The following is a 25,733-nucleotide window of genomic DNA, read 5'->3' as shown; positions in this document are numbered from 1 at the left end:
GGCCCTGACACTGGAACTCCCTAGACTTCTCAGGCCTCATGAAACGTTCTTTTCCAACCCCTTGCAAACACTAAAACCCTTCATAGCTCTCGGGGGAGAGCCTCCCTGCCGCGGAGCCGCTTCCGTCCGTCCCACGCTTGCGAGTGACACTCAGGTGGGGCCTGCTCGGCCGTGGGGACCCCAGACGCGACAACCAAACATGTCTGCAGCTGTGGCCGAGCCACCCCGGGGGACTCTGCTGGTGGCTGGCACGCCCACGTGTCCCCGGCCTCAGTGCTGGAACCCGAGAAGGGACACGTATCTGCAAAAGAGTCTTGCAGGTGCGCGCGAGGAGCCGTGCTGACATCCGCTGCCGCTAACCCCGGCTGCTGCTCTCGCCCGGCGAGGCGGCGGGGAGCTGGAAGAGGCAGGAAGGCGCCGCTTCATGTGTCAGATAAACGCCTGCGGATTTATGCCCCTGTTTGGAGACTCTGTCCAGGCAGCCTGGGACGCTGGCAGTGGACACAGGGCTCCGGCGGCGAGAGATCCCGGGCGTCCTGCGACTTGGAGCAGACCCCACGTCACGATCGCCCCGCTGTGTTTCCACGCACCCTTCGTTTCCTGTGTTCTCCTGGAAAGCCGCGGGGGCCCCCTTTGGCTGGGGTCCCGCCCCCCCTGCAGGCCTCTGGGTCAGGCTGAGCTGCGCCCCCACACAGAGGGCCCGCGGCCCAGAGGGGACGCTGCCCCAGGCCACCCAGCTGGAGCGGAGCGGAGCCTGTTGGCCCCAAGCCTGAGCTCTGTCCTCCTGCCTCGATTTCCGCTTTGTGAACGGGTTCAGGCCAGGTCCTCGTCCTTCCTCCTCAATCCTTGGAGACTTTTGAAAGTTGGAATTTCCTGTGTGATGGGAGAGATGACACCCGCACAGGTGGCGCCCCACGGAACCGTGCAGGCCTGTGAGAACGTCTCCAGGAGCTGAGGGGGCGTGGGGGGCTGGTCCTGTGCAGCTTAGGGAGGCCACCCTCGGTCAGGAGGGGGAGGGGCAGCAGCTGCTTGTGCGCCCTGACCTTGGGCCCTGACCTTGAGCCGGGTGGGCTGCAAACCTCAGGCCGGTCACCTGGGAAAGGACCGTCCCAAAGTGGCCCCGCAGGACGCGGCCGCAGCACTGCTGACTCGGCCGCCCCCCGGCTGGGGAGGCCCGGGCCAGGCGCTGGCTGCGGGCCTGCGCTCCGGATCTGCCTCCCGCCCCCGTCTGCCCGCCTGGAGCTGCCCCGGGAAGCAGTGGCCGCGTGGGGGGTGCAGCGCCACCCAGCCCCGTCCGCCCAGCGCTGGAAGCAGGCCCGTGGCCTCCTCCCAGGAGAGCCGGGAAGGTTAGCCAAGCAGGCCCGAAAACAAGCGGGGTTGGGGTGCGCGGGAGGGCGGCCCCGGGGGGCCCTGGAGGACGGGACTGTGGCAGAGACCGGTGGCCAGGCTGGTGTGGGAGTCCGTCTGGGCTGGCTGACCTGGCCGGACCAGGGCTCGGGCTGCCAGCTGTCCCTGCACCCGCCGAGCCTCGGGGAGCCCACAGGAGCGGCCAGGTCAGCCAGGGAGGGGGAGCTGGCCCTTGCTGGGAGGACTCTCGGGGCCACTGGGTGAGGGCTGAGGACCCTGGGGGCACTAGCCGGGGCGGGTGGGGCACCTAGCAAGGTCCGAGCAGGGGCAGTTAGGACTGGCTGGCCCCCGAGGCCTGGGGCGGGTGGGTGGCTAACCGAGGACGCCCTGGGGCTCGGGTGAGGGCCTGCTGCCCTGCCCAGGTGTGAACTCAGGGCTCGCTGCACCCCGGACACGGTGCTGAGGCTGCGAAGCCGTGGGGTTGGGTTTAGGGCAGGCTGAGGCGCGAGCCCAGGCGGGCGGGAGCCGGTCCCAGGGCGGGATCCTGGCGGCCTCTGGGGCACCGGCCGCGCCGCGCAACCGCGATCACGCTGCGCGAGGACACGTGCGTCTCTGGACACGCGGGGGCCCGGAGACGGGTGCCGTGGACACGCGGGGGGCCGGGAGGTGGGGGCCGTGGACACGCGGGGGCCGTGGACACGCGGGGGGCCGGGAGGTGGGGGCCGTGGACACGCGGGGGCCGTGGACACGCGGGGCCGGGACGCGCGGGGCCAGGAGGCGGGAGCTGTGGAGGCGCGGGGCCGGGAGGCGGGGCCGGGAGGCAGGGGCCGTGGGCACGCGGGGCCGGGACCTGCGGGGCTAGGAGGTGGGGGCCGTGGAGGCGCGGGGCTGGGACGTGCGGGGCCGTGGAGGCGGGGGCCGTGGACGCGCGGGGCCGGGAGGCGCGGGGCCGGGAGGCGCGGGGGCCGTGGAGGCGCGGGGCCGGGAGGCGCGGGGGCCGTGGGCGCGCGGGGGCCGTGGAGGCGCGGGTCCGGGACGCGCGGGGCCGTGGAGGAAGGAGCTGGGACGCGCGGGGCCGGGAGGCGCGGGGCCGGGAGGCGGGGCCGGGAGGCGGGGCCGGGAGGCGGGGCCGGGAGGCGGGGCCGTGGGCGGGCGGCGGCGCTCTAGCCCGCGCTCTCGTTGGCCGTCGGTCCTCTGCGCGGCCTCTCTATGGTCGCGGCCTCCGGAAGGGGTGGGTCGCGGCTGAGGGACCGAGCGGCTCGGAGCGGGCCGGGGTGGGGGTGGGGCCGCGCGGGCCTGGGCGCCAGGTGGGCCGGGGGGCGGCGCGGGGGACGGCGCGGGGGGGCGGCGCGGGGGCCTGGCGGGGGCGACCCGGGGGCCTGGCGGGGGCGCGGGCGGGGCCGTGGGCGGGGCTTGCGCGGGGGCGGGAGAGGGGCGGGGCTTGCTTTTCGGGCGAGGCACGTGAGGAGCGAGGAGGCGGGGCGGGGCAGGCTGGGCGGGGACTGTCAATGATTGGCAGGAAGCTTGGGCTTGGCTAGGAGGGAGCTCGAAGCCCAACCTGGATGGGGCGGAGCCTAGCCGGGGGGGCCAATCCCAGGTTTGGGGGGGCGGGCTCTGATCGCTTTCCGGCCCGGTCGGCGTGGAGGTAGGGGCGGGGCCTGCCGGGCGGGGCGGGGCCTCCGGGGCGGGGCTTCCGGGGCGGGGGCGGGGCCTCCAGGGCGGGGCCTCCGGGGCGGGCCGTGGCCTCCGGGGCGGGCCGGGGCCTCCGGGGCGGGTGCGGGGCCTCGGCGCGGGTGCGGGGCCTCCGGGCGGGGCGGGGCCTCCGGGGCGGGGCGGGGCCTGCCGGGCGGGGCGGGGCCTCCGGGGCAGGCCGTGGCCTCCGGGGCGGGGCGGGGCCTCCGGGGCGGGGCCTCCGGGGCGGGCCGGGGCCTGCGGGGCGGGGCCTGAGGGGCGGGGCTTCCGGGGCGGGGCGGGGCCTCCAGGCGGGGCGGGGCCTCCGGGGCGGGGCGGGGCCTCGGGGCGGGGCGGGGCCTCGGGGCGGGGCGGGCCGGGGCGCCGCGGCTCACCGCTGGCTCCGCAGCATGCGGGCTGCGGGCGCGGCCTCCGTGGCCTCGCTGGCCCTGCTGAAGCTGCTCGGGCTCTCGTGGACCTGGAGCGCGGCGGCGGCGATCGGCGTGTACGTGGGCGGCGGCGGCTGGCGCTTCTTGCGCATCGTCTGCCTGACGGCGAAGCGGGACCTCTTGTAAGTGCGGGGCCCGGCCTGGGCCGGCTGCGGGGGCGGCAGGGGTCCCGGAGGGCGCCGGTGCTGGAGGCGGGGTCTGCGGGGCAGCTTGGGGCGCGGCGGGGAGGTCTGTGGGTTCCCGGCCGGGGGGGGTCTTTGGCGGCCAGTGGGCTTGGGGAGGCCGAGAGGTTTGGGGTCTCTGGGCGTGGTGACGGGGAGAGGCCCCTGGGGGCGCTGCGGGCCTGCTGGGGCCTGGAGGGTCCCTGGGGCTCGTCTGGGGCCTCGGAGCGCCCGTGTCCTCAAGGCCGCCTACAGCTGCCCAGGGCACTGGAGAACCGCGGGGCTGCGTGAGGCTTTGGGGCCTCTGGGGTATTTCAGGACTGTTTGGGGGGTCTCTGAGCTGGGTGGCACTCCTTGATGTTCTGTGCAGGGTCCTTGGGGATCTCCGGGCGGTCTCTTGCTCAAAGGAGGTGCCCGGGTTCTGGGTGGAAAGCAGGAATTTCTGGGGTTCTCTTAGCAGCAAGCCTCCATGAAGCCTTCAGGGGCGCACTCTCCTGGGGTGGGGGGCTGAGCCCCTCCTGAGGGTGAGGGCACGGTCTGTTGTGCTGGGCGACTGCTCTGAACTTCTAGACCCCCGCCTCTCCCCTCCAGCCACCTGCACCCCTCCCCTGGGGCAGGTCTGACCTCCTGGCTCCTGTTCCCAGCTGCAGGCACCCCCAGCCCCCCGCCGCCACCCCAGCGTCCCCGACCCCCGCCGTCTGGAACAGGCCAACCCCCTTTCGCTGAGTGATACCCACAGGTCCGTCCCCCAGGGAGCTGTTCCTTTAGCTTCCCGCTCCGAGGCCGCCGAGACCCCAGCCCGCGCTGCTCCCGGGGCCCCCAGGCCCCCGACCACGGCCCCAAGCTCACCCCCCTCCCCTGTGCGCGCCACGCGTGCCTCCACGTGCACAGCCTTTCCCGCCCTGGGGCCTTGGCATTCGCGGCCGCTCTGCTGGCTCCTCTCCTGCTCGTCGTTCGCAGTGCCATGGCTTAGGGGTCACCCCCAGCCCCGACTCCCACGCAGGGTTGCTCCCTCCCTGTTGCTCCCCGTTCCAGGGAGGCGCCGGCGGAGGGCCTGGTCCACGGTCACAGGAGCAGGGCGGGACTCCAACCTGGCCGCGTGGCTCCAAACCGTGCAGCCGCCGGCGGCGCCGTGCCCTTGTGAGGCTCTCCTCTTCCCATTTGGGGCCTGGACCGTGGGCGACGCGAGGGCACAGGGGGAGACTGCTGGTCTCGGTGCTGCAGCAGCCTGTGCGCAGCTCGGGCCCGGCACACAGTAGGAGCACAGGCTAGCTTCTTGCTTAGAGGCCTTTCCAGGCTCCTGGGGCCACCCCAGCCCAGCTGCCCCCTGCCCAGCTCTGTCCCCAGGCCACGGCAGCTCCGCCCGGCCCGTCTCGCTGGGGATCCGGCCCGGGGCTGGCCTGCCCTGAGTCCCTGGCGTGGACACGCACACAGCACGCTAACAAGCCCTTCTGGAGCAGGCAGCCTCCGTCAAGCGTGGCTGGGCCTGCCGACGTCCAGTGAAGATGTGGCAGAAGCGAGCGGGACAGGTCATGAAAAGACAGGGGCTCCAGCTCCCGAGCGCTCTCCTGCTCCCCCTTGGACACTCACTCTGGGGGAACCCAGGTGCTGTTGTGAAGGAGACCCTCCTCCGTGCAGCTGTGAGATGGCCACAGACCAAGACACCCTTCTTGAGCTCCACGAGAGACCTGAGCCAGAACCCCCGGCTAAGCCGCCCTCCCCGCCAGGCGCCTGGCCCACAAAACCTGTGAGATTTAATTGCCTGTTGTTTCTAGCTGGCAACTTTTGGGGCAGTTTGTTACGCGGCAATAGGTAACTGATGCACTTTGTGTAGCTTTCTCTGAGCCAGACCCTGGACTAATCCCCTTGCAGCCCTGTGAGGAAGGGTCCCTTGCTGACCCCCTTTTACAGGTGGGTGAACCGAGGCACAGACATTTGCCAGGGACACCCAGCCAGGGTGGGGATGGGGCTCAGGGCCTGTGCTGTCAGCCACTGTGCCATGCCCGGGCTGAGCGCTGGATCTTGGGAAGCCTCCAGGTGCCCGGCCTCCGTGTTCGCAGCTGCCCCGCGTTTGCTGCGTGAAGTCTGTGCTCACGCCTGCTGATGCCTCCCCACGCCGGAGCCCGGGGCAGGCTGGGAAAACGGGGAGGGCTGGGGAGGGCCTGGGGTGGACACTGGCCTGACAGCGGGGTGGGGTGGCTGGTTCTTGGCTGCGCAAGCCAGACGCACTCAAGAGAGCCCTGCTCGACCTTCCTTAGCCCTGCTCAGCCCTGCTCGGCCCTGCTCAGCCCTGCTCGGCCCTCCTCACCCCTCCTCGGCCCTGCTCGGCCCTCCTCACCCCTCCTCGGCTTTGCTCAGCCCTCCTCACCCCTCCTTGGCCCTACTCAGCCCTGCTCACCCCTCCTCGGCCCTCCTCACCCCTCCTCAGCTTTGCTCAGCCCTCCTCGCCCCCCCTCACCCCTCCTCGGCCCTGCTCACCCCTCCTCACCCCTCACCCTCCTCAGCCCTCCTCACCTCTTCTCACCCTTCCTTAGCCTTCCTCACCCCTCCTCGGCCCTGCTCGCCCCTCCTCACTCCTCCTCGGCCCTGCTTGCCCCTCCTCACCCCTCCTCGGCTTTGCTCAGCTCTCCTCACCCCTCCTCGGCCCTGCTCGCCCCTCCTCGGCCCTGCTTGCCCCTCCGCACTCCTCCTCAGCCCTCCTCACCCCTCCTCGGCTTTGCTCAGCCCTCCTCACCCCTCCTCGGCCCTGCTCGGCCCTCCTCACCCCTCCTCAGCCCTCCTCGCCTCTTCTCACCCTTCCTTAGCCTTCCTCACCCCTCCTCGGCCCTGCTCGCCCCTCCTCACCCCTCCTCGGCCCTGCTCGGCTTTGCTCGGCCCTCCTCACCCCTCCTCACCCTTCCTCGGCTTTGCTCGGCCCTCCTCACCCCTCCTCGGCCCTCCTTACCCCTCCTCGGCCCTCCTTACCCCTCCTCGGCCCTGCTTGCCCCTCCTCCCCTCCTCGGCTTTGCTCAGCCCTCCTGACCCCTCCTTGGCCCTACTCAGCCCTGCTCACCCCTCCTCGGCCCTCCTCACCCCTCCTCGGCTTTGCTCAGTCCTCCTCGCCCCCCCTCACCCCTCCTCGGCCCTGCTCGGCCCTCCTCACCCCTCCTCAGCCCTCCTCACCTCTTCTCACCCTTCCTTAGCCTTCCTCACCCCTCCTTGGCCCTGCTCGCCCCTCCTCACCCCTCCCCGGCCCTGCTCACCCCTCCGCACCCCTCCTCAGCTCTCCACATGTCCTGTGGCTTGTTTCCTGGCCCGTGGAACGGGTCCCGCTATGCAGGGCCTGCTCCTGGTGGTAACAACGCCAGCTCCTCAGGGTTCTTTTTATTTTAGGAGGTACCAGGGATTGAGCCCAGGTTCTCGTACATGGGAGGCAGGCGCTCAACCACTGAGCTCCCGTTTTTTTCGCTCCTTGGGGTTCCTGGGGTGCCCTGTCGAGCTCATGCACCGGAAGCCCTCTGGCAGGGCAGGGCATTCAGCGGGCGCTCCGACTTGCTTCCTCTGCTGGCCCGGTGCCGCGCGGCCATGTCCATCCACCCCGAGTCCCCGGCTCGGGTCCCACCGATGGGCCCTAGGACCCCGCGGGGAGGCCGGGAGGGTCACGTGGCGCTGGTGCGGCACGCGAGAGCGCGCAAGGCCCTGGGGACGTCTGCTGGCCCGCGGTGGCCGCCTGGTGGGCCACGGGTCACCGTGGGTCTCGGGGTCTCGGCTGGGAGCCGCCCCCTCCCCTTCTGCCTCCACTCTCTCCTAGTAGCTTGCTGGCAGCGCGGGTCACAAAGTGGAAAGCGACACGGGTTCATGTGAAAGCGTTCCCCCCCCCCCCGTGGCCCATTCCAGGGTGAATGGACAAAGTGCAGCCCCCCCCCCATGCCCACAGGGGGGCACCGGCCTTGGCGTCCCCCTAGCCTGGGCTGGCTTCCTCCCGCTTTGCTACGTGGATTTTGTTCTCGAGGTCTCGCATCCCTGAGGCCCCCCCCCCACCAGCCCCTGCACCCCTGTCCTGGCAGAACCACCGACCCCTTCTGAGTGTGAGGCAGTCGCCCCCTGTGTCTGCGTGGCTTGGCGCGGGCCGGGGGAGGTGAGGCGCTCCGCTCGGGCTGCTCCTCGCCAACGGCCTCGCCGTCGGGCCGCGCCAGCCTCCTCCCGCCTTGGCCCTGCTGCCGCCGACGCTCCCTCGGGCCCAGGGCATGGGCGCTGCCCAGAGGGGCGCCAGCGCCAGGGCTCGCGTCACTGGGTCGCCTCCACCGCTCGCCCTTTGTTTCCTTCTCAGCACTGATGGGAGAGCTGCTTGTGTGCTTGTCGGGCGCTAACTGCCCCTCCCTAGAAGGCAACCCGCGCCAGGACCCTGCGCCCAGCGGCCAGTGGGAGCGGCCAGGGCAGGGGAAGGCTGCTGGCTCGGGGACAGGAACCCCGTGGAAGTGGGCCGCAGTAAGGAACGCTCCCAGCCTCGTGCCTCGGGAGCTGGGGGTCGGTGTGGCCTCAGCTCGGTCACTTGGGCCTCCTCGGTGGCTTTGCAGAAACAGACAAAAGCCCCAGGAGCAGTCAAGGAAGATGACGATGTCAGGTGGTGGTGGTTGAGCTGAAGGAAGCAACACAGTCTGCGTGTATCGGTTAGCTATTGCTGCGTAATAGAGCAGCACAGCTGTCCTCACCCACAGCTCCTGCGGCTCAGGAATCCGGATGCATGGCAGGGACACCGTGGCCTGAGCTTCCTAGCAGCCAGGAGCTGGCTCACGAGGGCCGGGCTTGCCGGGAGAGTGGCCCCACAGCCCCCTTGGGGACCGTGCGCTGCTACGCCTGCCCGTGTCGAGGGACGAAGGCCGAGCCCACGTTGGAAGGGCCATCGGAGCACGCGGACGCCTTGCGAAGCGGCCGCAGGGGGCGCCCCTGGCAGGGCGGGGGGCCCAGGAGGCAGCGTCCACCTGAGAGGCGCGGGCGGCTGAGAGCAGGCTTCCGGGCTGCGCGGGCAGAGGCCCCGGGACCCGGCCGAGGGGGCGGGGCTGGAGCAGCGCCGCGGGGCGGCAGCCGCAGGCGCAGAGATGCGGGCAGGGGTGGGTGCTAGACCGGCCCAGGGGGCTACCTGGGAAGGGGCCGCCTGGGAAGGGCTGCCCCAGTTATCTGGGAACAAGCTCCCCAGGCGAGGGCGCGCCGTGCCAAGGCCCTGGGGCGGAGCGTTCCGGAACAGGAGGGGCCAGTGCAGCTGGAGTGAGCGAACCAGCGGGAGATGAGGGGGCGGAGGAGGTGAAACGAGTGGAGGGGAGAGGGATTAGGAAGGGCGGGGGAGCAGAGCGGTGGAGGGGACAGAGGGGAGGGGGAGGGGTCCCAGGGCCGTCTGCGCTGCGGAGCTCCTGGGTCCCGGAGCTCGGTGGCCCGTGTGCTGCGCGGCCCCACAGTCCCGGCTTGGGGAGGGGCCTGCCGTACCCCAGGGTAGGAGAACCCCCGACCCGGGGCAGCCCGGCCACCGCTGGCCCATCCGGGGGCTCGTGCAGTCTGGGGGCCGTGGGTTCTGAGCCCCTCGCGTCCACCGCTGGGCTGGGCGCGGAGCCCACCGGCCTGGTGGAGGCACGGGAGCCGCTTCCGCCTCGATGACGCCCGGCCCGCGCAGAACTGAAGAGCCCAGGGGCCAGGCGCCGCGCAGGCGGGTGGTCCCTGGGGGGCGACAGGGCTCGGGCCAGGTCCACGCTGCAGCAGCTGGGCCGGGGTCCTTGGGGCTGGGGGTGACCTTGCGCTGACGGGGGGGCCCCGGAGCTCACGCCCCGGCCCCCCGCAGCGGCCTCTCCGTGCTCATCCGCGTGCGCTGCGAGCTCCGCCGGCACCGGCGCGCCGGCCACACCATCCCGCGCATCTTCGAGGCGGTGGCGCGGCGGCAGCCCGAGCGCCTGGCCCTGGTGGACGCGGGCAGCGGCGCGCGCTGGACCTTCGGGCAGCTGGACGCCTACTCCAACGCCGTGGCGCGCCTCTTCCTGCGCCTGGGCTTCGCGCCGGGCGACGTGGTGGCCGTCCTCCTGGAGGGCCGGCCCGAGTTCGTGGGGCTGTGGCTGGGCCTGGCCAAGGCGGGCGTGGAGGCCGCGCTGCTGAACGTCAACCTGCGGCGCGAGCCCCTGGTCTTCTGCCTGCGCGCCGCGGACGCCAAGGGCCTGGTCTTCGGCGGGGAGCTGGCGGCCGGTGAGCCGGGGCGCGGGCGGGGAGGCGGGGGCCCGGGAGGCGCCGGCCGCGGCGTGACGTGCGTGTCCGGCCGCAGCTGTGGCCGAGGTGAGCGGGCAGCTGGGCAAGAGCCTGCTCAAGTTCTGCGCCGGGGCCCCCGACGAGGGCGCGCCCCCCGACGCCTGCCTCCTGGACCCGCTGCTGCAGGAGGCATCCACCGCCCCGCTGGAGCCGCCGCCCGGCAAGGGCATGGACGGTGAGTGCGGGGCTGCCCCGCCGCCCGCGCCCGCGCGCCCGCCCCCAACCTCCGCTCTCCCGCAGACCGCCTCTTCTACATCTACACGTCGGGGACCACCGGGCTGCCCAAGGCCGCCATCGTCGTGCACAGCAGGTGAGCGGCCCGGGGGCACCCCGCACCCAGCCCAGGCCCCTCCTGAGCCGCCCTCGGGCTGCGGCCCCAGGGCCTTGGCACGTGCCAGCTCCTGGCTGGGGCCCACCCCCCCACCCCGCCCCCGCGGCCCCGCCCCCTGCCGTCTAGCCACTGCCTGGCCCCGCCCCCTCCACCGCCTAGTTGCTGCCTGGCCCTGCCCCCTCCTCGGTCTACGCACCGCCTGGCCCCGCCCCCACGGCCCCGCCCTGTCTGGCCCCGCCCCCACGCCCCCCGCCCACCCTGCCGTCTACGCGCCACCTGGCCCCGCCCCTCCGCCACCAGCTCACCGCCTGGCCCCGGGCCCTCCCCGTCTGGTCCCGCCCCCACCGCCAACTCGCTGTCTAGCCCCGCCCCTCCGCCGCCAGCTCGCAGTCTGGCCCCGCCCCCTCCGCCGCCAGCTCGCAGTCTGGCCCCGCCCCTCCGCGGCCCCCGCCCCCTCCGCCGCCAGCTCGCAGTCTGGCCCCGCCCCCTCCGCCGCTAGCTCGCCTCCTGGCCCCGTCCCCGCCGCTGCCAGCGCTCTGCCTGGCCCACCCCGTCTGGCCCCGCCCCCATCTCCAGCTCTCCGTCTAGCTCCGCCCCTCCTCCGCCAGCTCCCAGCTCGCCGCTGGCCCCGCCCCTCCGCAGCCCCGCCCCCTCCACCGCCAGCTCTCCGTCTAGCCCCGCCCCTCCGCCGCCAGCTCACTACCTGGCCCGCCCCCCTCTGGCCCCGCCCCCTCCGCCAGCTCGCCGCCTGGCCCCGCCCCTCCGCGGCCCCACCCCTCCGCCGCCAGCTCGCCGTCTGGCCCCGCCCCTCCGCCGCCAGCTCACTACCTGGCCCGCCCCCCTCTGGCCCCGCCCCCTCCGCCAGCTCGCCGCCTGGCCCCGCCCCTCCGCGGCCCCACCCCTCCGCCGCCAGCTCGCCGCCTGGCCCCGCCCCTCCGCAGCCCCGCCCCCTCCGCCGCCAGCTCGCCGTCTAGCCCCGCCCCTCCGCCGCCAGCTCGCCGTCTAGCCCCGCCCCTCCGCAGCCCCGCCCCTCCACCGCCAGCTCGCCGTCTAGCCCCGCCCCTCCGCTGCCAGCTCACTACCTGGCCCGCCCCCGTCTGGCCCCGCCCCTCCACCGCCAGCTCGCCGTCTGGCCCGCCCCGTCTGGCCCCGCCCCCTCCGTCGCCTTCTCGCGGCCTGGCCCCGCCCCTCCGCGGCCCCAACCCCCTCCGCCAATCGCCTGAGCTTTGCGGGCCGTCGGGCCCACCCGCCTCCCCGCAGGTACTACCGCATCGCGGCCTTCGGCCATCACGCCTACCGCATGGGGCCCTCGGACGTGCTCTACGACTGCCTGCCCCTGTACCACTCGGCAGGTGCCGCGGGGCGGGGGCGGGGCGGGGCGGGGGCCGCGGGGCGGGCGGGGGGTCGCCCGCTCACCCGCGCGTCCGCAGGGGAACATCATGGGCGTGGGGCAGTGCCTCCTCTACGGGCTGACCGTCGTGCTGCGCAGGAAGTTCTCGGCCAGCCGCTTCTGGGACGACTGTGTCCAGCACAACTGCACGGTCAGGCCGGGGCTTCCCCGACGGGGCGGGGCGGGGGGGGACGCCGGCTGGGAGGGGGCCCGGGTGCCGCTGCCCGCCCCGAACCCTAACCCCGGGGTCTTCCCAGCCGACTGCAGGGCACCGGCGCGCGGGGCACCCGGGAGGGCCGCGGGGGGGCAGGTGGGCAGCCCTGCCCCTTCCTCTCTGTGGCGCTGGGGGGAGAGGGGAGCCCGCCGCTTCCCCAGGAGGCGCGCCCCGGGCGGGGATGTCCAGGAAGTGGGCTTCGCAGGCCCGGGTCAGCTGAGGCCAGGGGGCCTCCAGGACATCCCCAGCCGGCGGGGGCCGCTGGGGACCCACACGGCGCCGAATGCCCCCTTTCTGAGGTCTCACTCAGCAGCGTCTCGGGAAGAACATGTGCGGAGTTCTGAAGTGGCCCTAAAACTGTAGGCCTTTTACCGCCACCCGCTGAAAGTTAAACGTATGTAGGACAGGAAGGCAGAGGGTCCCGGCCCCCCGCCCGGCCGCGAGCCTCTCCCAGCTGTTCTGCCCCGGCCCAGCCCTCCTTCGTGTGGCTGTGACACGACCCCCAGGCCGCAGCGTCCTGCCTGTAAAGACGATGTTTAACTGGGGAAACTGAGGCGAAGCTCACAGAACGGGACGCAGGCGGCTTTAAAGTGCACAGCCCAGCGGCGTCTCGGAATCTTCGGGGTCTTGTGCAGCCGCCACCTCCCCCCAGGGGCCCCGGTGCCCCCCGCAGTCACAGCCCTGCCCCCGCTGGTCGTGGATCTGCCCGTGCTGGGGGGGTCACGTGAGTGGGCACATGGCCCAGGACCACCTGTGTCCACAGGCCGCTCTCCAGGTGTAAGCTCCAGGCCCGCGTCATGGCCGGAAGCTGACAGCAACCCTGCCCCACAGGCCCAGCCAGCGGTTCAGGCCCCTGGGGTCCGCCCTGTCAAAACATGGACATTTCCTCTTTGGGCTAGTTTTAAGAATTGGCATCTAGATAAGCCGTTGGAGAATCCTTTCATTTGTGGTTGCACTTGGTCTCTTCTTGATTTTCCCTCATTATTTATTGAGGATAGTTTTTGTCCTTCAGCCTTTTCCAGGTCTGGGTGCTGTGTCACCTGTCCCGTCCCCCCCCACCACGTCCCCCGCCTTGTGTGCGCTGGGGGCAGGTAGCCCCTTGGGAACCCACGCTAGCTGTTCCAGGGGCCTCAGGCTCGACTTTCCGGGCGAGACTCCCTGGTGGGTGGTGCCGTGTTCTGTCCCTTCTCCTCCGCCTCGGGCCCTGATGCCCGTTTCTGTGGTTTCCCAGAAGGCGTGAGGCCAAGGGACTCACCAGGGCACAGGGCGCGAGTCCTCAGGGTCACACTTAACGAGACGCAAGGAAACGAGGGCAGAAATTCCCTCGTGCCCGCGGGACGGCTGTCGGCAGCTGTGGCCTCGGGAGGCTGTCGGGCAGGGGGCCTAGCCACCTCCAACCGGTGGGGTCCCCCCTAGTCCATTCGGGGCCCGCGGCCCCCAGCAGGGCCTTGGTCTCGGGCTCTGGTCTCCGGGGCCTCGCCGGGCTGACGGGGCCGTCTCCCCATGGGTGAGCAGACGTCCTGTGGCCTCCAGTTGCCCCCCCAGCCAGGTTTGTGAAGAGGGCAGCTGGGGCACGCCTGGCTGGAGCCAGGGTAGGGGTGTCTGGAGGCAGCCCCCCACTAGGCAGTGACTTGTTAGCTGAAAAGAGCAGAAACCCCAGCCCTGCACCGGCTTTCCTGAGGAATGGGTTTTATTAGCTCACGGAGCGGAGGCACAGCTTCAGGTACGGCTTGACCAAGGATGGTCGCTATTCCTTGCTCTGCTTTTCTCGAGTGAGGCAGGGAGAGAGGGCTGCAGGGGACGCCACCGAGCAGGCGCCACTGCGCAGCCCTGGCTCAGCTCCCAGAGACGCGTGAGCGGGCGTCCGTGGGGCCCCACCAAGGGGTGCCGGGATGGCAGGCTTATCCCTCTCTGCTCTCCCCGGCCCTGGGGAGAATGCCCCGTGGGGCACCCGCTCTCGGCACATCCTCGTTGCCAGGAAGCAGCATCTCCAGCTCCTTACGAGGGCCGAGCCGGGTGGGAGGGAACCGTGCGACAGGAGGGGGTCTCCGTTTCCCCTTGGGTTAGCTCCGAGGGGGCGCGGCCATGCGCGCACGCCCCTCAGACGGGGAGCTCACTACCTGTGCGCGCCGCGCCCCCAGGTGGTGCAGTACATCGGGGAGATCTGCCGCTACCTGCTGAAGCAGCCGGTGCGTGAGGCGGAGCGCCAGCACCGCGTGCGCCTGGCGGTCGGCAACGGGCTGCGCCCGGCCATCTGGGAGGAGTTCACCCAGCGCTTCGGCGTGCGCCAGATCGGCGAGTTCTACGGGGCCACCGAGTGCAACTGCAGCATCGCCAACATGGACGGGAAGGTGGGCGGCGCGCCCCCCCCGGGCCCGGCGCCCGCGGACGGCCTGACTGCGCGGCGGGCACGTGGGGACCCGGGTCGGGGGCGGCGCCTGGCGTGGCCGCGCCCTGAGCCCCTGGGAGCCGTGTTCGGGTCGGGGGTCCCTCCCGCTGGGCCCCAGCGCCCCAGGCGGCAAAGGGGGATGACGCCCAGCTCCGCCCGCGCCACGGGCAGCGACCCGGTCTCCTCTGCACGGCGTCCCCGTCGCGCTCCGAGCCAAGGCCAGGACAGACCCTAGTGGGAACCCTGGCAGCAGTAACAGCCGAGCGCCGGCGCAGGGCTTTTCCCCGCCCGGCTCGCTGCCGGGTCCCGGCCTGGGAAGAGGCCTCTCCCCCACGGCGAGCAGCCCCGGAGGATGCTCGGGCAGCGGCTGCTGCGTAACGAACATGCCCTGCAGCGTGTGGTGGCACAGACTCACGGTGGGCAGGGAGGGGTGACAATAGGGCCGCCACGGCCGGGGGTCACCCAGGCGTCCCCTCCCTGCCTGGAGGAGCCCTGAGCATTCCTCGCGGGAGGTGATGCTGCGCTTACGCCCCCGTAGGGCAGGGCGGGGGCTGGGCGGGGGCACCCCGGGCGAGAGTGCAGCGCCGGGAGGGGGTGCAGCGCCGAGGGCCCCGGCTCCTCGACGACGTGTCGGCCCGCCCAGGTGGGCGCCTGCGGCTTCAACAGCCGCATCCTGCCCGGCGTGTACCCGATCCGGCTGGTGAAGGTCAACGAGGAGACCATGGAGCCGCTCAGAGACTCCCGCGGCCTCTGCATCCCGTGCCAGGCGGGTGAGCGCCCGCCCGCGTCCTGGCCCTGCCCGCACGGCCCCGCCTAAGCCCCGCCCACGCCCGAGCATTGGCCCCGCCTGAGCCCTGGCCCCGCCCATGCCCCGCCCCCGCCTGAGCCCTGGTCCCGCCCCCCCCGCCTGAACCCCGGCACCCCCGCATCCCCGCCTGAGCCCCACCCCCACCTGAGCCCCACCCCCACCTGAGCCCCATGCCACGCCCACCCGGGGCCCCGCCCCCGCTGCTGCCCCGCCCCACCTGAGCCCTGGTCCCGCCCCCCGCCACACCTGGGCTCCGCCCCGCCACACCTGGGCTCCGCCCCCCCTGGGCCCTGGCTCCGCCCCCACCTGAGCCCTGGCTCCACCCGTGCCCCGCCCTGTCTGAGCCCTGGCCCCGCCCCCCCGCCTGAACCCTGGGCCCCCCCCATCCCCGCCTGAGCCCCACCCCCACCTGAGCCCATGCCACGCCCACCCGGGGCCCCGCCCCCGCTGCTGCCCCGTCCCGCCTGAGCCCCGCTCCCGCCCCCGCCGCGGCCCTGCCCTGCCCCGCCCCGCCTGAGCCCCGGCCCCGCCCCGCCTCGCCTGAGCCCCGCCCCCGCCTGAGCCCTGGCCCCGCCCGAGCCCCGGCCCGCCCCGCCCGCCCGCCTGAGCCCCACCCCCGCCTGAGCCCTGGCCCCGCCCCCGCCTCGCCTGAGCTCCGCCCCGCCTGAGCCCCGCTCCCCGCCCCCGCCGCGGCCCTGCCCTGCCCCGCCCCGCCTGAGCCCCGGCCCCGCCACGCCACGCCACGCCACGCCTGGGCCCTGGCCCCGCCCCCGCCTCGCCTGAGCCCCGCCCCGCCTGGGCTCCGCCCCCGCCTGGGCCCTGGCCCCGCCCCCGCCGCGGCCCCGCCCCGCGCGCCTGAGCCCCCTCCTCCCCAGGGGAGCCCGGGCTCCTGGTGGGCCAGATCGACCAGCAGGACCCGCTGCGCCGCTTCGACGGCTACGCCAGCGCCAGCGCCACCCGCCGGAAGGTGGCGCGCAGCGTGTTCCGCAGGGGCGACCGCGCCTACCTCTCGGGCGACGTGCTGGTGATGGACGAGCTGGGCTACATGTACTTCCGCGACCGCGGCGGCGACACCTTCCGCTGGCGCGGGGAGAACGTGTCCGCCGCGGAGGTGGAGGGCGCGCTGAGCCGCCTGCTGGGCCAGGCCGACGTGGCCGTCTACGGCGTGGCCGTGCCAGGCAAGCGCGGGCCGCCCCCGGGCCGCCCCCGGGCCGCGGGGCCCCCGCGGGGCGCGCGCTCACCGCTGTGTCCGCAGGCGTGGAGGGCAGGGCGGGCATGGCGGCCATCGCCGACCCGCAGGCGCGGCTGAGCCCCGACGCGCTGCACCGGGAGCTGCAGAAGGCGCTGCCGCCCTACGCGCGCCCCGTCTTCCTGCGCCTGCTGCCCCGGGTGGACACCACAGGTGCGCGCCGGCCCTGCGCCCGCGCCCGCCCTCCCGGCTGCCTGCCTGCCTGTCCATCCGCCTGTCCACCTGCCGGCCCTCCCGGCTGCCCGCCCACCCCCCCGGCTGCCCGTCCACCCCCCCGGCTGCCCGTCCACCCTCCCGGCTGCTTGTCCGTCCGTCTGCCTGCCTGTTCATCCGTCTGTCCACCTGTCCACCCTCCCGGCTGCCCGTCCACCTTCCCGGCTGCCCGTCCACCCTCCCGGCTGCCTGCCCACCCTCCCGGCTGCCTGCCTGCCTGTCCATCCGCCTGTCCACCTGCCCACCCTCCTGGTCGCCTGTCCACCCTCCCGGCTGCTTGCCTGCCTGTCCATCTGTCTGTCTACCTGTCCACCCTCCTGGTCGCCTGTCCACCCTCCCAGCTGCTTGCCTGCCTGTCCATCCGTCTGTCTATCTGTCCACCCTCCTGGTCGCCTGTCCACCCTCCCGGCCGCCTGTCCGTCTTCCTGTCCACCTAGCTTTTCTTTTGGCTGCCCTCCCACCCTCCTGGCTGCCTATCCACCCATCCACCCTCCCAGTTGCTGTCCATTCGGCCATCCTCCCGGCCGCCTGTCCCTCTGTTTGCCTCTCCACCCTCCCAGCCATCTCTCTACCCACCTGTCCACCAGTCCATCAGTCTACCTGTCCACCCATCCACCCTCCCAGCCGCTTGTCCGTCCATCTGCTTGTCCACTTACTTGCCCATCTGGCTGCCTTCCCAGCCACCTGTTCACTCTCCTGGCCAGCCGTCCATCTGTCTGGCTGTCCGACCACCCTCCTGGCTAGCTGTCCACCCATCCACCCTCCCAGCTGCCTGTCCATCTGTCTGGCCGCCTTCCTGGCTGTCTTTCCACCCTCCTGGCTGCTTGTCTGTCTGCCTGTCCATCCAACCATCCACCCTCCTGGCCACCTGGCCACCCACCCATCCACCAGTCCCATCAGTTTATCTGCCTACCCACCCACCTTCCCAGCCGCCTGTCCATCTTTCTGTCTGCCGTCCCAGCCGCCTGTCCACCCGCCCGTCCACCAGGCTGTCTGCCTGTCCACCCATCCACCCTCCCAGCCGCCAGTCCATCCATCTGGCCGCCTTCCCGGCTGCCCGGCCACCGGTCCACCCACCCGTCCACCTGTCTGCCCTCTGGCCTCCATGCTGCGTCGCCGCTGCGCGGTGGGCACCCGTGGCCGGGCCGCCGGCTCCTCTGGCTCCGCGTCGCGGCAGTTTGCCGCCTCCTTGCTGGGGAGAAGGTCGCAGTGCTTCAGCCGTTCCGCGCCCGCCCTTTGATTCTGTCATCTTTCTGACGTGCCGTTTGGGCTTCCCGAGCCGTCCCTCGTCAGGGTGTCCTGCTCGCTCCGGCGGAGCCGCTGCCTTTCCCAAAACCAGGCCCAGGCCCCGGGGAGCGGCCCGCGGGCTCTGCCTCGTCAGGCGCGCCCTGTTCTGTCCTGGCGGCGGGAGAGGCGAGGCCGCGGGTGCGGCGCGGGGCCCTGCTCCAGGAAAGGGCGGTGGGCGCTGCCCTCCCTGAGCCCGCACGCAGGGTGGCCCGGCCAGGGGCCAGGACCGGGCGGTCAGGGCAGCCTCCCCGGAGGAGGGGGCAGGAAGCGGCGCGTGCCCCGGAGCTCCTGCAGCCCCTCCCCCCGCAGGCACCTTCAAGATCCAGAAGACGCGGCTGCAGCGGGAGGGCTTCGACCCGCGCCAGACCTCGGACCGCCTCTTCTTCCTGGACGTGAAGCAGGGCCACTACCTGCCCCTGGACGAGGCCGTGCACGCCCGCATCTGCTCCGGGGCCTTCGGCCTCTGAGCGCCTGCCCGGGACGGGGGGCTGAGGCCGGCGGCCCTGGCCCCGCCCCGCTGTACCCCCCACCCCCCCCACCCCGTCCCCTACTCGGGGAGGGGTGTCAGCCCGGGGCCTCGGGGTCACCCAGACCTCGCCGGCCGGCGTTGCAGTTTGCACTTTGTCCCCAAAGGGTCTCCCGGCCAGGCTGCTCGGGCGCCCCCTGCCCGCCCCTGCCCGCCCCTGCCCGCAGCTCCTGCCCCGCCGAGGACCGCGTGGGGCGGCTGCTGGCCGAGCCAGGGGTCTGCCCTCGGAACCGCTCGGTCGCTCCCTGCGGCGGTCCCCTGGGCCCGGAGCCCGTGGGAACGGGGTGGGCGGGGGTCTCCCGCGGGGGTTGGCGCCCGCTCTCGGAGCCCTGCGCGGGCTGACGCCGTCTGCGGGAGCGACCCCGCACATTCTGCACCCCAAGCTTTGTCTCCTGGTTGAGTGAGAAATAAACCCGCAGAGCCTGGGGCCTGGGGAACGTCCACTGCTGCTGAGACGCGTGGAGGGGGGCGCGGGGCGGGCACCCACAGGGCCGGGCGTGGGGGGGGGGGCGCGGGGCGGGGCGGGCACCCACAGGGCCGGGCGTGGGGGGGGGGGGCGTGGGGCGGGGCGGGCTCCCACAGGGCCGGGCGTGGGGGGGGGCGTGGGGCGGGGCAGGCACCCACAGGACCGAGCGTGGAGGGGGGGCGCGGGGCGGGGCGGGCTCCCACAGGGCCGGGCGTGGAGGGGGGGCGTGGGGCGGGGCAGGCACCCACAGGACCGAGCGTGGAGGGGAGGGCACGGGACTGGGGGGGGGGGCGGCGGGGCGGGGACCCACAGGGCCGGGCGTGGAGGGGGGGGGGGGCGCGGGGCGGGGCGGGCTCCCACAGGGCCGGGCGTGGAGGGGTGGGCGCGGGGGGGGGGCACCCACAGGGCCGGGCGTGGAGGGGTGGGCGCGGGGGGGGGGGGCACCCACAGGGCCGGGCGTGGCGGGGGGGGGCGCGGGGCGGGGGGGGGCGCGGGGCGGGCTCCCACAGCGCCGAGCGTGGAGGGGAGGGCGCGGGACGGGGGGGGGGGGGGCTCCCACAGGGCCGGGCGTGGAGGGGTGGGCGCGGGGGGTGTCACCCACAGGGCCGAGCGTGGAGGGGGGCGGGGCGGGCTCCCACAGCGCCGAGCGTGGAGGGGAGGGCGCGGGACGGGGCGGGGCGGGGCTCCCACAGGGCCGGGCGTGGAGGGGTGGGCGCGGGGGGTGTCACCCACAGGGCCGGGCGTAGGGGGGGCGCGGGGCGGGGCGGGCACCCACAGGGCCGAGCGTGGAGGGGGAGACGCGGGGGGGGGGAGGCGGGGCGGGGCGGGCACCCACAGGGCCGAGCGTGGAGGGGTCGGCGCCCTCCCTCACCCTGACCCAGCAGCCCCGCCCCGGGGAGGTCCGGGGCCTGTGGGCTCCGGTGGGGCCTGCGAGGCGGGGTCTGCCTCTCAGACCACCCGGGGCCCAGCTCTGCCGCCTCTTGTGCGCCTCGGGGAGGCTGGGGGCGGCCGGTGGGGGGCCGTGGGGCCGGAGCCCCTCGGTGGCTCCCGGTGGGGCAGCCTGACGGCCTGTGGCGGCTTCAGAAGCCCCCCTGGGCGGGCAGGAGGGAAGTGTGGTCCCCAGGGCCCCGCACTTAACCTCGGCGGCCGAAGGCGCAGCTCCGCGCACGCCGCTCTCCAGCGGCACGGCACGCGCCCTAAGGCGCCCCGCCCCTCCCCGGCACCCCCTTTTCGCTGTCTCTGCAGCTTGGCCTTTCAGAGCTCCGTGGGCGTGGCCCTTCAGCGCCCACCCAGCCCCCTCCAGCCCCCTCCCCCCGCGGCCCTCTGGGGCTCGAGCTCTGCTTTGTATCTGCCCAAAGGAGAAGTGCCGCGTTTGCCCCCCCACCCAAGGACGCCCGGAGGCCAGCTTGCGCTGGGGCCGGGCAGGGAGCAGGGGCTGCAGGGAGGGCCCCTGCTGGGGAGTCCAGGCCGCCGTGCCCCACGCGTGGCCAGCCCCCACAGGTTTTCCCCTTTTTTCCGGTGAAAATAGAACATAACAATCGCAGCCATTTTTAATACACATTTCTGTAACATTAAGTACATTGACAATGTTGTGAACTTTCACCTCTATATCCTGAATATTTTACCACCCAAAACAGGAACAAACCGTTTTAGCATAAAACTCCCCACTCCCCCACCCGTGGGAACCACAGTTCTGCTTTCTCTCTACAATTGGCTTATTTCAAGTTTACAGTTCAGTGCTTTTTGGTATATTCGTAGGGCTGTGCAGCTATCACCTAGATCTAGTTCCAGAACATTTTTTAAATCTCAAAAAACTGTAGCAGTCACCATTCCGCTGCCCCTCCATCCCCAGGCAAACCCCAGTTTACTTTGTCTCCGGATTTGCCTGTTGGGGATATTTTGTATAAATAGAACCAGTATAAATTGAGCTATGGCTCAATCAGTTGGGTTCCGTCTACCGTATGGGAGGCCCTAGGTTCAAGTCCCAAGGCTCCTTGTGAAGGCAGGCTCGCCTGCATGCCACAGAGAGCCGCCTCAGCAAGGTGACGCAATAAAAAAAAGGGTGACAAACTAAAACACAGAAGAGCACACAGCGAACGGAGAGAGAGAGCAGACAGCAAGCAAGCCATGGTGGAGGGGAGGGTGGGATAAATAAAAATATATACGGACACAGAAGGACACACAGCGAATGGACACAGAGAGCAGACAGTGAGCCAAAAAAAAACCCCACAGGGGGTGGGAGGGGAGATAGATCCAGGCAATATGTGGCTTTGTGCCTGGCTTGTTAGACTCAACACTATGTTTCCAAGATTCAACCACTTTGTAGCATGTACTGCATTCCATTTCATAAATGAACAGTCCATTGTATTTTGGGTTTTGTTTATCCATTCAACCGTTGAATATTTCCACTGACTGGCTATTATGAATAATTCTGCTATGAACATTCGCGCACAAGGCTTTGAGTGGACGTTTTCAACTCCCCGGGCTAGATGCCTAGGAGTGGAATTGCTGGGTCAAATGATTACCTGTTGAACCTTTTCAGGATTGGCAAAGCAGTTTCCCACAGCAGCTGCCACTAGTTTACATCCCCCAGCAATGCACGAGGGTTACAATTCCTCCACATCCTTGCCAGCGCTTGTCTGGTCTTTCATCCCAGCTCGTAGTGTTTTGGATTTGCATTTCCCTATGTCTCCTAATGGTGAACATTTTTGCATGAATCTTTTAGTCCAAAGGGGGTCTCAGTGAGCTAAAACCGAGGTTTTTGACAAGGGTGCACTCCTGGAAGTGCTAGGAGAGTCTGTTTCCCGCCTTTCTCAGGCTCAGAGACTGCCGGCATTCCTTGGCTGCTGTCCGGCTCCACCCCGTAAGGACCAGACCCACAGCTCGGTAAAGCCCGCCCGGAGTTGCTGGGGCTTCACTGGCTGGACTGCGCATGGGCAAGAGCTGTCTGCGCAGCCGCACTGACAATCTCGCGGCCGAGCGAGCTTTCGCGCAAGCGCACTGGCGTCCGCTCGGAGCGCTTCCGCCTCCCCGCCTCCGCCGTCGCCATGGCCGCGCCGGCCCCGGGCCTCATCTCGGTCTTCTCGAGCCCGCAGGAGCTGGGCGCGTCGCTGGCGCAGCTGGTGGTGCAACGGGCGGCGTGCTGCCTGGAGGGGGCCCGCGCCCGCTTCGCGCTCGGCCTGTCGGGAGGCAGCCTCGTCACGCTGCTGGCCCGCGAGCTGCCCTCCGCCGTCGCCGGGCCCGCCGGCCTCGCTCACTGGACGCTGGGCTTCTGCGACGAGCGCCTCGTGCCCTTCGAGCACGCCGAGAGCACGTACGGTCTCTACCGGGTGAGCGCTACGGGGGCCGCGGGGGGCCACACCGACAGGACCGCGCCCACCGCCGCCTACGGGGGCCGCAGGGGCCCAGATCGAGCGGGCCGCGTCCATTGCCGCCTACGGGGGGCCGCGGGGGGCCACACTGAGCGGGCCGCGCCCACCGCCGCCTATGGGGGCCGCGGGGGGCCACACCGAGCGGGCCGCGCCCCACCGCCGCCTACGGGGGCCGCGGGGGGCCACACCGAGCGGGCCGCGCCCGTCGCCGCTTACGGGGGCCGCGGGGGGCCACACCGAGCGGGCCGCGCCCACCGCCGCCTACGGGGGCCGCGGGGGGCCACACCGAGCGGGCCGCGCCCGTCGCCGCCCACGGGGGCCGCGCGGGGCTGGGGGCGGGCTCCCCCTTCCGCCTCCGCGGGCGGCCGGCGCGGGCCCTGAAGCCTCCAGGCCCAGGGGGAGGGGCGGCGCGGGCTGAGGGCTGACCCGGGCAGACCCTGCGCGTCCCACGCGCCACCCATCGTCTTCTCCGCGCCTTGCGTGACTTTTAAAAATTTGCTTTTTTTTTAAACTTAGGAAAGTCGCACGTGGACAAGCAACGCAAATGTAGCCAAACAGAAAAAGGGGGGGTCGCTCGGGCGTCCAGGGGGCGCAGGGGGACCCTCGAGCCGGCGCAGCGCCCTCGCCTGCACGGGGCCGGGGAGGGGGCGAGCAGGAGCGCCCCCGGCCCGCCTGCCCTCGGCGCCTCCTGCCCGGGACCTCCGCGCTTTGCGGCCCTGGGGGGTCTGGGGGGCGTCCGGGTCGGTGGTCCCTCCGCGAGGGCGGGAGAGACCCCCCTCCAGGCAGATCCCCGCCAGGACCGTGGCTGCAGGTGCTTCCCGTGAGCCCGCGGGTCCGAGGCGGGGCTCCCGGGCAGGGGTCTCCGCGCTTCCCCCACCACTGGCTGGGTGCGCCCCGACGGTGCGCGGTGCCTCCAGGGCACAGGCTGCTGGCCGGCAGCCCGGCGGGCTGCTCGGGGGAGGTGGCCTGCAGGGTTTGGAGGCCCCAGGCAGGTGGGCGGGAAGGAAGGACGGCAGAGGAAGCCTGCGAGGCCGGGAGGGGCGCCGGGGGCCAGCGGGGCCTCCTGGGTGCTGGGCCTTACCTCCAGGCTGGGAAGCAGTGGCAGGCAGGGACCGTTTAAGCAAGGAACCAGGGTGACCCAGCCCTCGCCTGAGGGCCCCCTCCTGCCCCGGGAGCCCCCCGGCCAGCCCCCGGGGAAGCCCAGCTCCGAGCTGCCCTGGAACCTGTCCTGCTGAGGGCGGCGTCACCTGGGCGGCGTGGAGCAGACGCTGGCCCCCTGGCCCGGTCTCCCCACTGTCAGGCCTAAGGGCAGCGCCCACCTCACACCCCGCCCAGAGGGTGCCGCGTGGTCCCACGGGCCGACGCCCTCGGTGACCAGCCCCTCTGTGTCCCGCAGACCCACCTGCTCTCCCGGCTGCCCATCCCTGAGAAGCAGGTGATCGCCATCAACCCCGCGCTGCCCGTGGAGGAGGCGGCCGAGGATTACGCCAGGAAGCTGAGAGAGGTGCGTCCCCCCGGCCGGGCCCAGGGGGGGGCCGCCACCCGTCACCGCCAGCACTTCCTGGGCAGCCCCTTGGAAGCCCCTCCTGAGACCCCCTCCCGGCAGGTGGACGGGGGCAGCCGGTAGCCTCCGGCCGGTGGGTGGCGGATGGGGCGGCCCGCGCCGAGGCCGCTTCTCCCTCCGTGTCCCGGGAGCCCCCCTGACCGTCGTCTCCCTGCCAGGCCTTCCCGGGGGACGCCGTCCCCGTTTTCGACCTCCTGATCCTGGGGGTGGGTCCAGATGGCCACACGTGCTCCCTCTTCCCGGACCACCCCCTCCTGCAGGTGAGCGCCCCCAGCACACACCCCAGCTGCTACCGCCCGTGGCCGCCGGAGGGAGGGCTGCCCGCAGAGCGGGGCTGAGCACGGGCTTGGAGTCGGCCTCTGCCGGCCCGGGACCCTCCGAGCCCCTGTTCATCCATCTCAAAGCCGGGGCCTTAACCTCCGCGGGTGGCTGGGACGGGTAGGGGGGCGCCCGGACCGTGCCCAGCGGCGCGAGGCTCAGGAAACCGTGCGTTGTCCTTCCGCCCCAACCCCGGACCCCCCAACACTGCCAGGAGAGGGAGAAGATCGTGGCCCCTATCAGCGACTCCCCAAAGCCGCCGCCACAGCGCGTGACCTTCACGCTCCCCGTGCTGAACGCTGCCCGGACCGTCATCTTCGTGGCGACCGGAGAGGGCAAGGCACCTGTTCTGAAGGTAACAGTCGAGGGCGGCGAGTGAGGACATCCTGGCGTCCCAGCCCTGCCCTGAGGCCGTGGAAGCTTTAGATTTCAAGAAAATTGTATCATTTTTGGATTAGAGAGGAGATCGAGACTGCAGTTACGGGCTACTGAGGAATTAACGATTACAAAGTGAAATGGATGAGATGAGGCCAAAGCTGCGCTCAGAGGAAAACTCATAGCACTAAATACATCTTACTATTATATAGGACGCAACTAAAATAAACAAATGAAGCACTTTAGTCCAGAAGAAGAAAAGTCAATGAAAGGGATAGACGAACTTGAAAAACGAATGAAATGATTCGTTTTAAAAGCTTTAACAGTCAGCTAAAAAGATAGACAAACCCCTTGCAAAGTAATCAAAAGAAAAAGAAATCAGAGATAGTCAGGGAGACGAGAAGGGGTACACTTCCAGAAACACTGCCGAGAAAACATAAAGTATCCAAGGTTTTAAAGAATAGCTGGTTTAAGAAAACGTTTTAGTTGCCTTAAGCAATGGAAGGAACTGAAAGATGCTCTTTAAGTAAATTAGCGGTAGCCCTCGCCAGCACAGCGGGGTGCAGATGTCCCGGGGTGGGGGCTGGGGTGGGGGATCCGCATGTGGGGCCCTTAGCCCCCCCCAACTTCCCCATCCCCAGGGTGGGCCGGGGGCTCCCCGTGGACTCCCCAGGGCTGGCTGGGGGCAGCGCGGGCAGCTCCTAGGGCCCTGGCCTCTGCCTGCGCGCCGGCCTCACGCGCCGCCTCTCCACGCAGCGCATCCTGGAGTCGCAGGAGGAGAACCCGCTGCCGGCAGCGCGCGTGCAGCCGCGCTCGGGGCGGCTCTGCTGGCTGCTGGACGAGGCGGCCGCCCGGCTGCTCACCGTGCCCGTCGAGAAGCACTCCACGCTGTAGCGCGGGGCGCGGGCGGGGCGCGGGCCCCGGCATTAAAGGACCGTGGCTCCAGGCCTCACGTCCCGGCGTTTGGTGGACCGAGGCGCGCAGCCCTCCCTGGGGCGCCGACACCCCCCCCCCCGGGTGCCCCCGCCTCGCGCTGTGGCGACCCCCTCGGCCCCCCTCCCCTGCAGGCCGTGCCTCCGCGCGGCAGCCTCGGGGCTCGGTGGGCGGGCACTGTGCTCGGCGCCCCCACTCGTGCTGGCTCCGGAGGCGCGGACCAAACCACAGGAACCAGCGGCCTGGGGTGGAAGTGAGAGTGAGGGGGGGCAGCGGCAGGTGCCGGGGGCGGGGGGCGGGATAGCAGCCGCGGCGGGGTGTGGGCAGGACGACGCAGGTGCAGGCAACCGGAGCCCGGGCGCAGCTGGGAAAACAAACAAACTGGGACCCCGTGGGTGCAGCCCCTC

General features: G+C 71.7%; 2 protein-coding genes across 6 annotated transcripts; both read left to right on the top strand.

The window, feature by feature from the left end:
- The first annotated feature begins 1,124 nt into the window (after nucleotides 1-1,124).
- On the top strand, nucleotides 1,125-18,726 carry SLC27A1 (solute carrier family 27 member 1). Of its 5 annotated transcripts, XM_058292778.1 has the most exons (13): nucleotides 3,505-3,589; nucleotides 4,273-4,367; nucleotides 4,664-5,375; nucleotides 9,438-9,832; nucleotides 9,909-10,067; nucleotides 10,133-10,202; nucleotides 11,484-11,576; nucleotides 11,656-11,764; nucleotides 13,969-14,178; nucleotides 14,860-14,986; nucleotides 15,900-16,202; nucleotides 16,280-16,426; nucleotides 18,083-18,726. In XM_058292778.1, the coding sequence occupies exons 3-13, from the start codon at nucleotides 5,134-5,136 to the stop codon at nucleotides 18,238-18,240; spliced, it is 2,013 nt and encodes a 670-aa protein (XP_058148761.1). In that variant the 5' UTR covers nucleotides 3,505-3,589; nucleotides 4,273-4,367; nucleotides 4,664-5,133; the 3' UTR covers nucleotides 18,241-18,726. The 5 variants fall into 5 exon arrangements, with proteins under 5 accessions (XP_058148762.1, XP_058148764.1, XP_058148763.1 ...); XM_058292779.2 differs by lacking the exons at nucleotides 4,273-4,367; nucleotides 4,664-5,375 and adding an exon at nucleotides 1,125-1,346 and having other exon boundaries at nucleotides 3,428-3,589; XM_058292781.2 differs by lacking the exons at nucleotides 4,273-4,367; nucleotides 4,664-5,375 and adding an exon at nucleotides 1,375-1,553 and having other exon boundaries at nucleotides 3,428-3,589.
- Nucleotides 18,727-20,302: 1,576 nt separating this feature from the next.
- PGLS (6-phosphogluconolactonase) lies at nucleotides 20,303-25,341 on the top strand. Its single transcript, XM_004484813.5, has 5 exons — nucleotides 20,303-22,094; nucleotides 23,533-23,640; nucleotides 23,859-23,960; nucleotides 24,233-24,373; nucleotides 25,150-25,341. Exons 1-5 carry the CDS (start codon nucleotides 21,813-21,815, stop codon nucleotides 25,285-25,287), a joined length of 771 nt encoding a protein of 256 aa, XP_004484870.1. The 5' UTR covers nucleotides 20,303-21,812; the 3' UTR covers nucleotides 25,288-25,341.
- The last annotated feature ends 392 nt before the right edge of the window (nucleotides 25,342-25,733 follow it).

Source organism: Dasypus novemcinctus, unplaced genomic scaffold, assembly GCF_030445035.2.
Source record: "Dasypus novemcinctus isolate mDasNov1 unplaced genomic scaffold, mDasNov1.1.hap2 scaffold_289, whole genome shotgun sequence".
NCBI classification, from domain to species: domain Eukaryota; kingdom Metazoa; phylum Chordata; class Mammalia; order Cingulata; family Dasypodidae; genus Dasypus; species Dasypus novemcinctus.
Note: the sequence above shows the minus strand (reverse complement) of the source record. Positions and strands in the feature narration are given on the sequence as shown.

Coding starts and splice junctions, on each gene's coding strand:
- SLC27A1 (XM_058292778.1), top strand. CDS start 5,134: ATGTGGCAGAAGCGAGCGGGACAGGTCATGAAAAGACAGGGGCTCCAG. Junction 10,203..11,483: donor GCCATCGTCGTGCACAGCAG/GTGAGCGGCCCG, acceptor GCCTCCCCGCAG/GTACTACCGCATCGCGGCCT. Junction 11,765..13,968: donor GTGTCCAGCACAACTGCACG/GTCAGGCCGGGG, acceptor CCGCGCCCCCAG/GTGGTGCAGTACATCGGGGA.
- PGLS (XM_004484813.5), top strand. CDS start 21,813: ATGGCCGCGCCGGCCCCGGGCCTCATCTCGGTCTTCTCGAGCCCGCAG. Junction 23,641..23,858: donor ACGCCAGGAAGCTGAGAGAG/GTGCGTCCCCCC, acceptor TCTCCCTGCCAG/GCCTTCCCGGGGGACGCCGT. Junction 23,961..24,232: donor CGGACCACCCCCTCCTGCAG/GTGAGCGCCCCC, acceptor CAACACTGCCAG/GAGAGGGAGAAGATCGTGGC.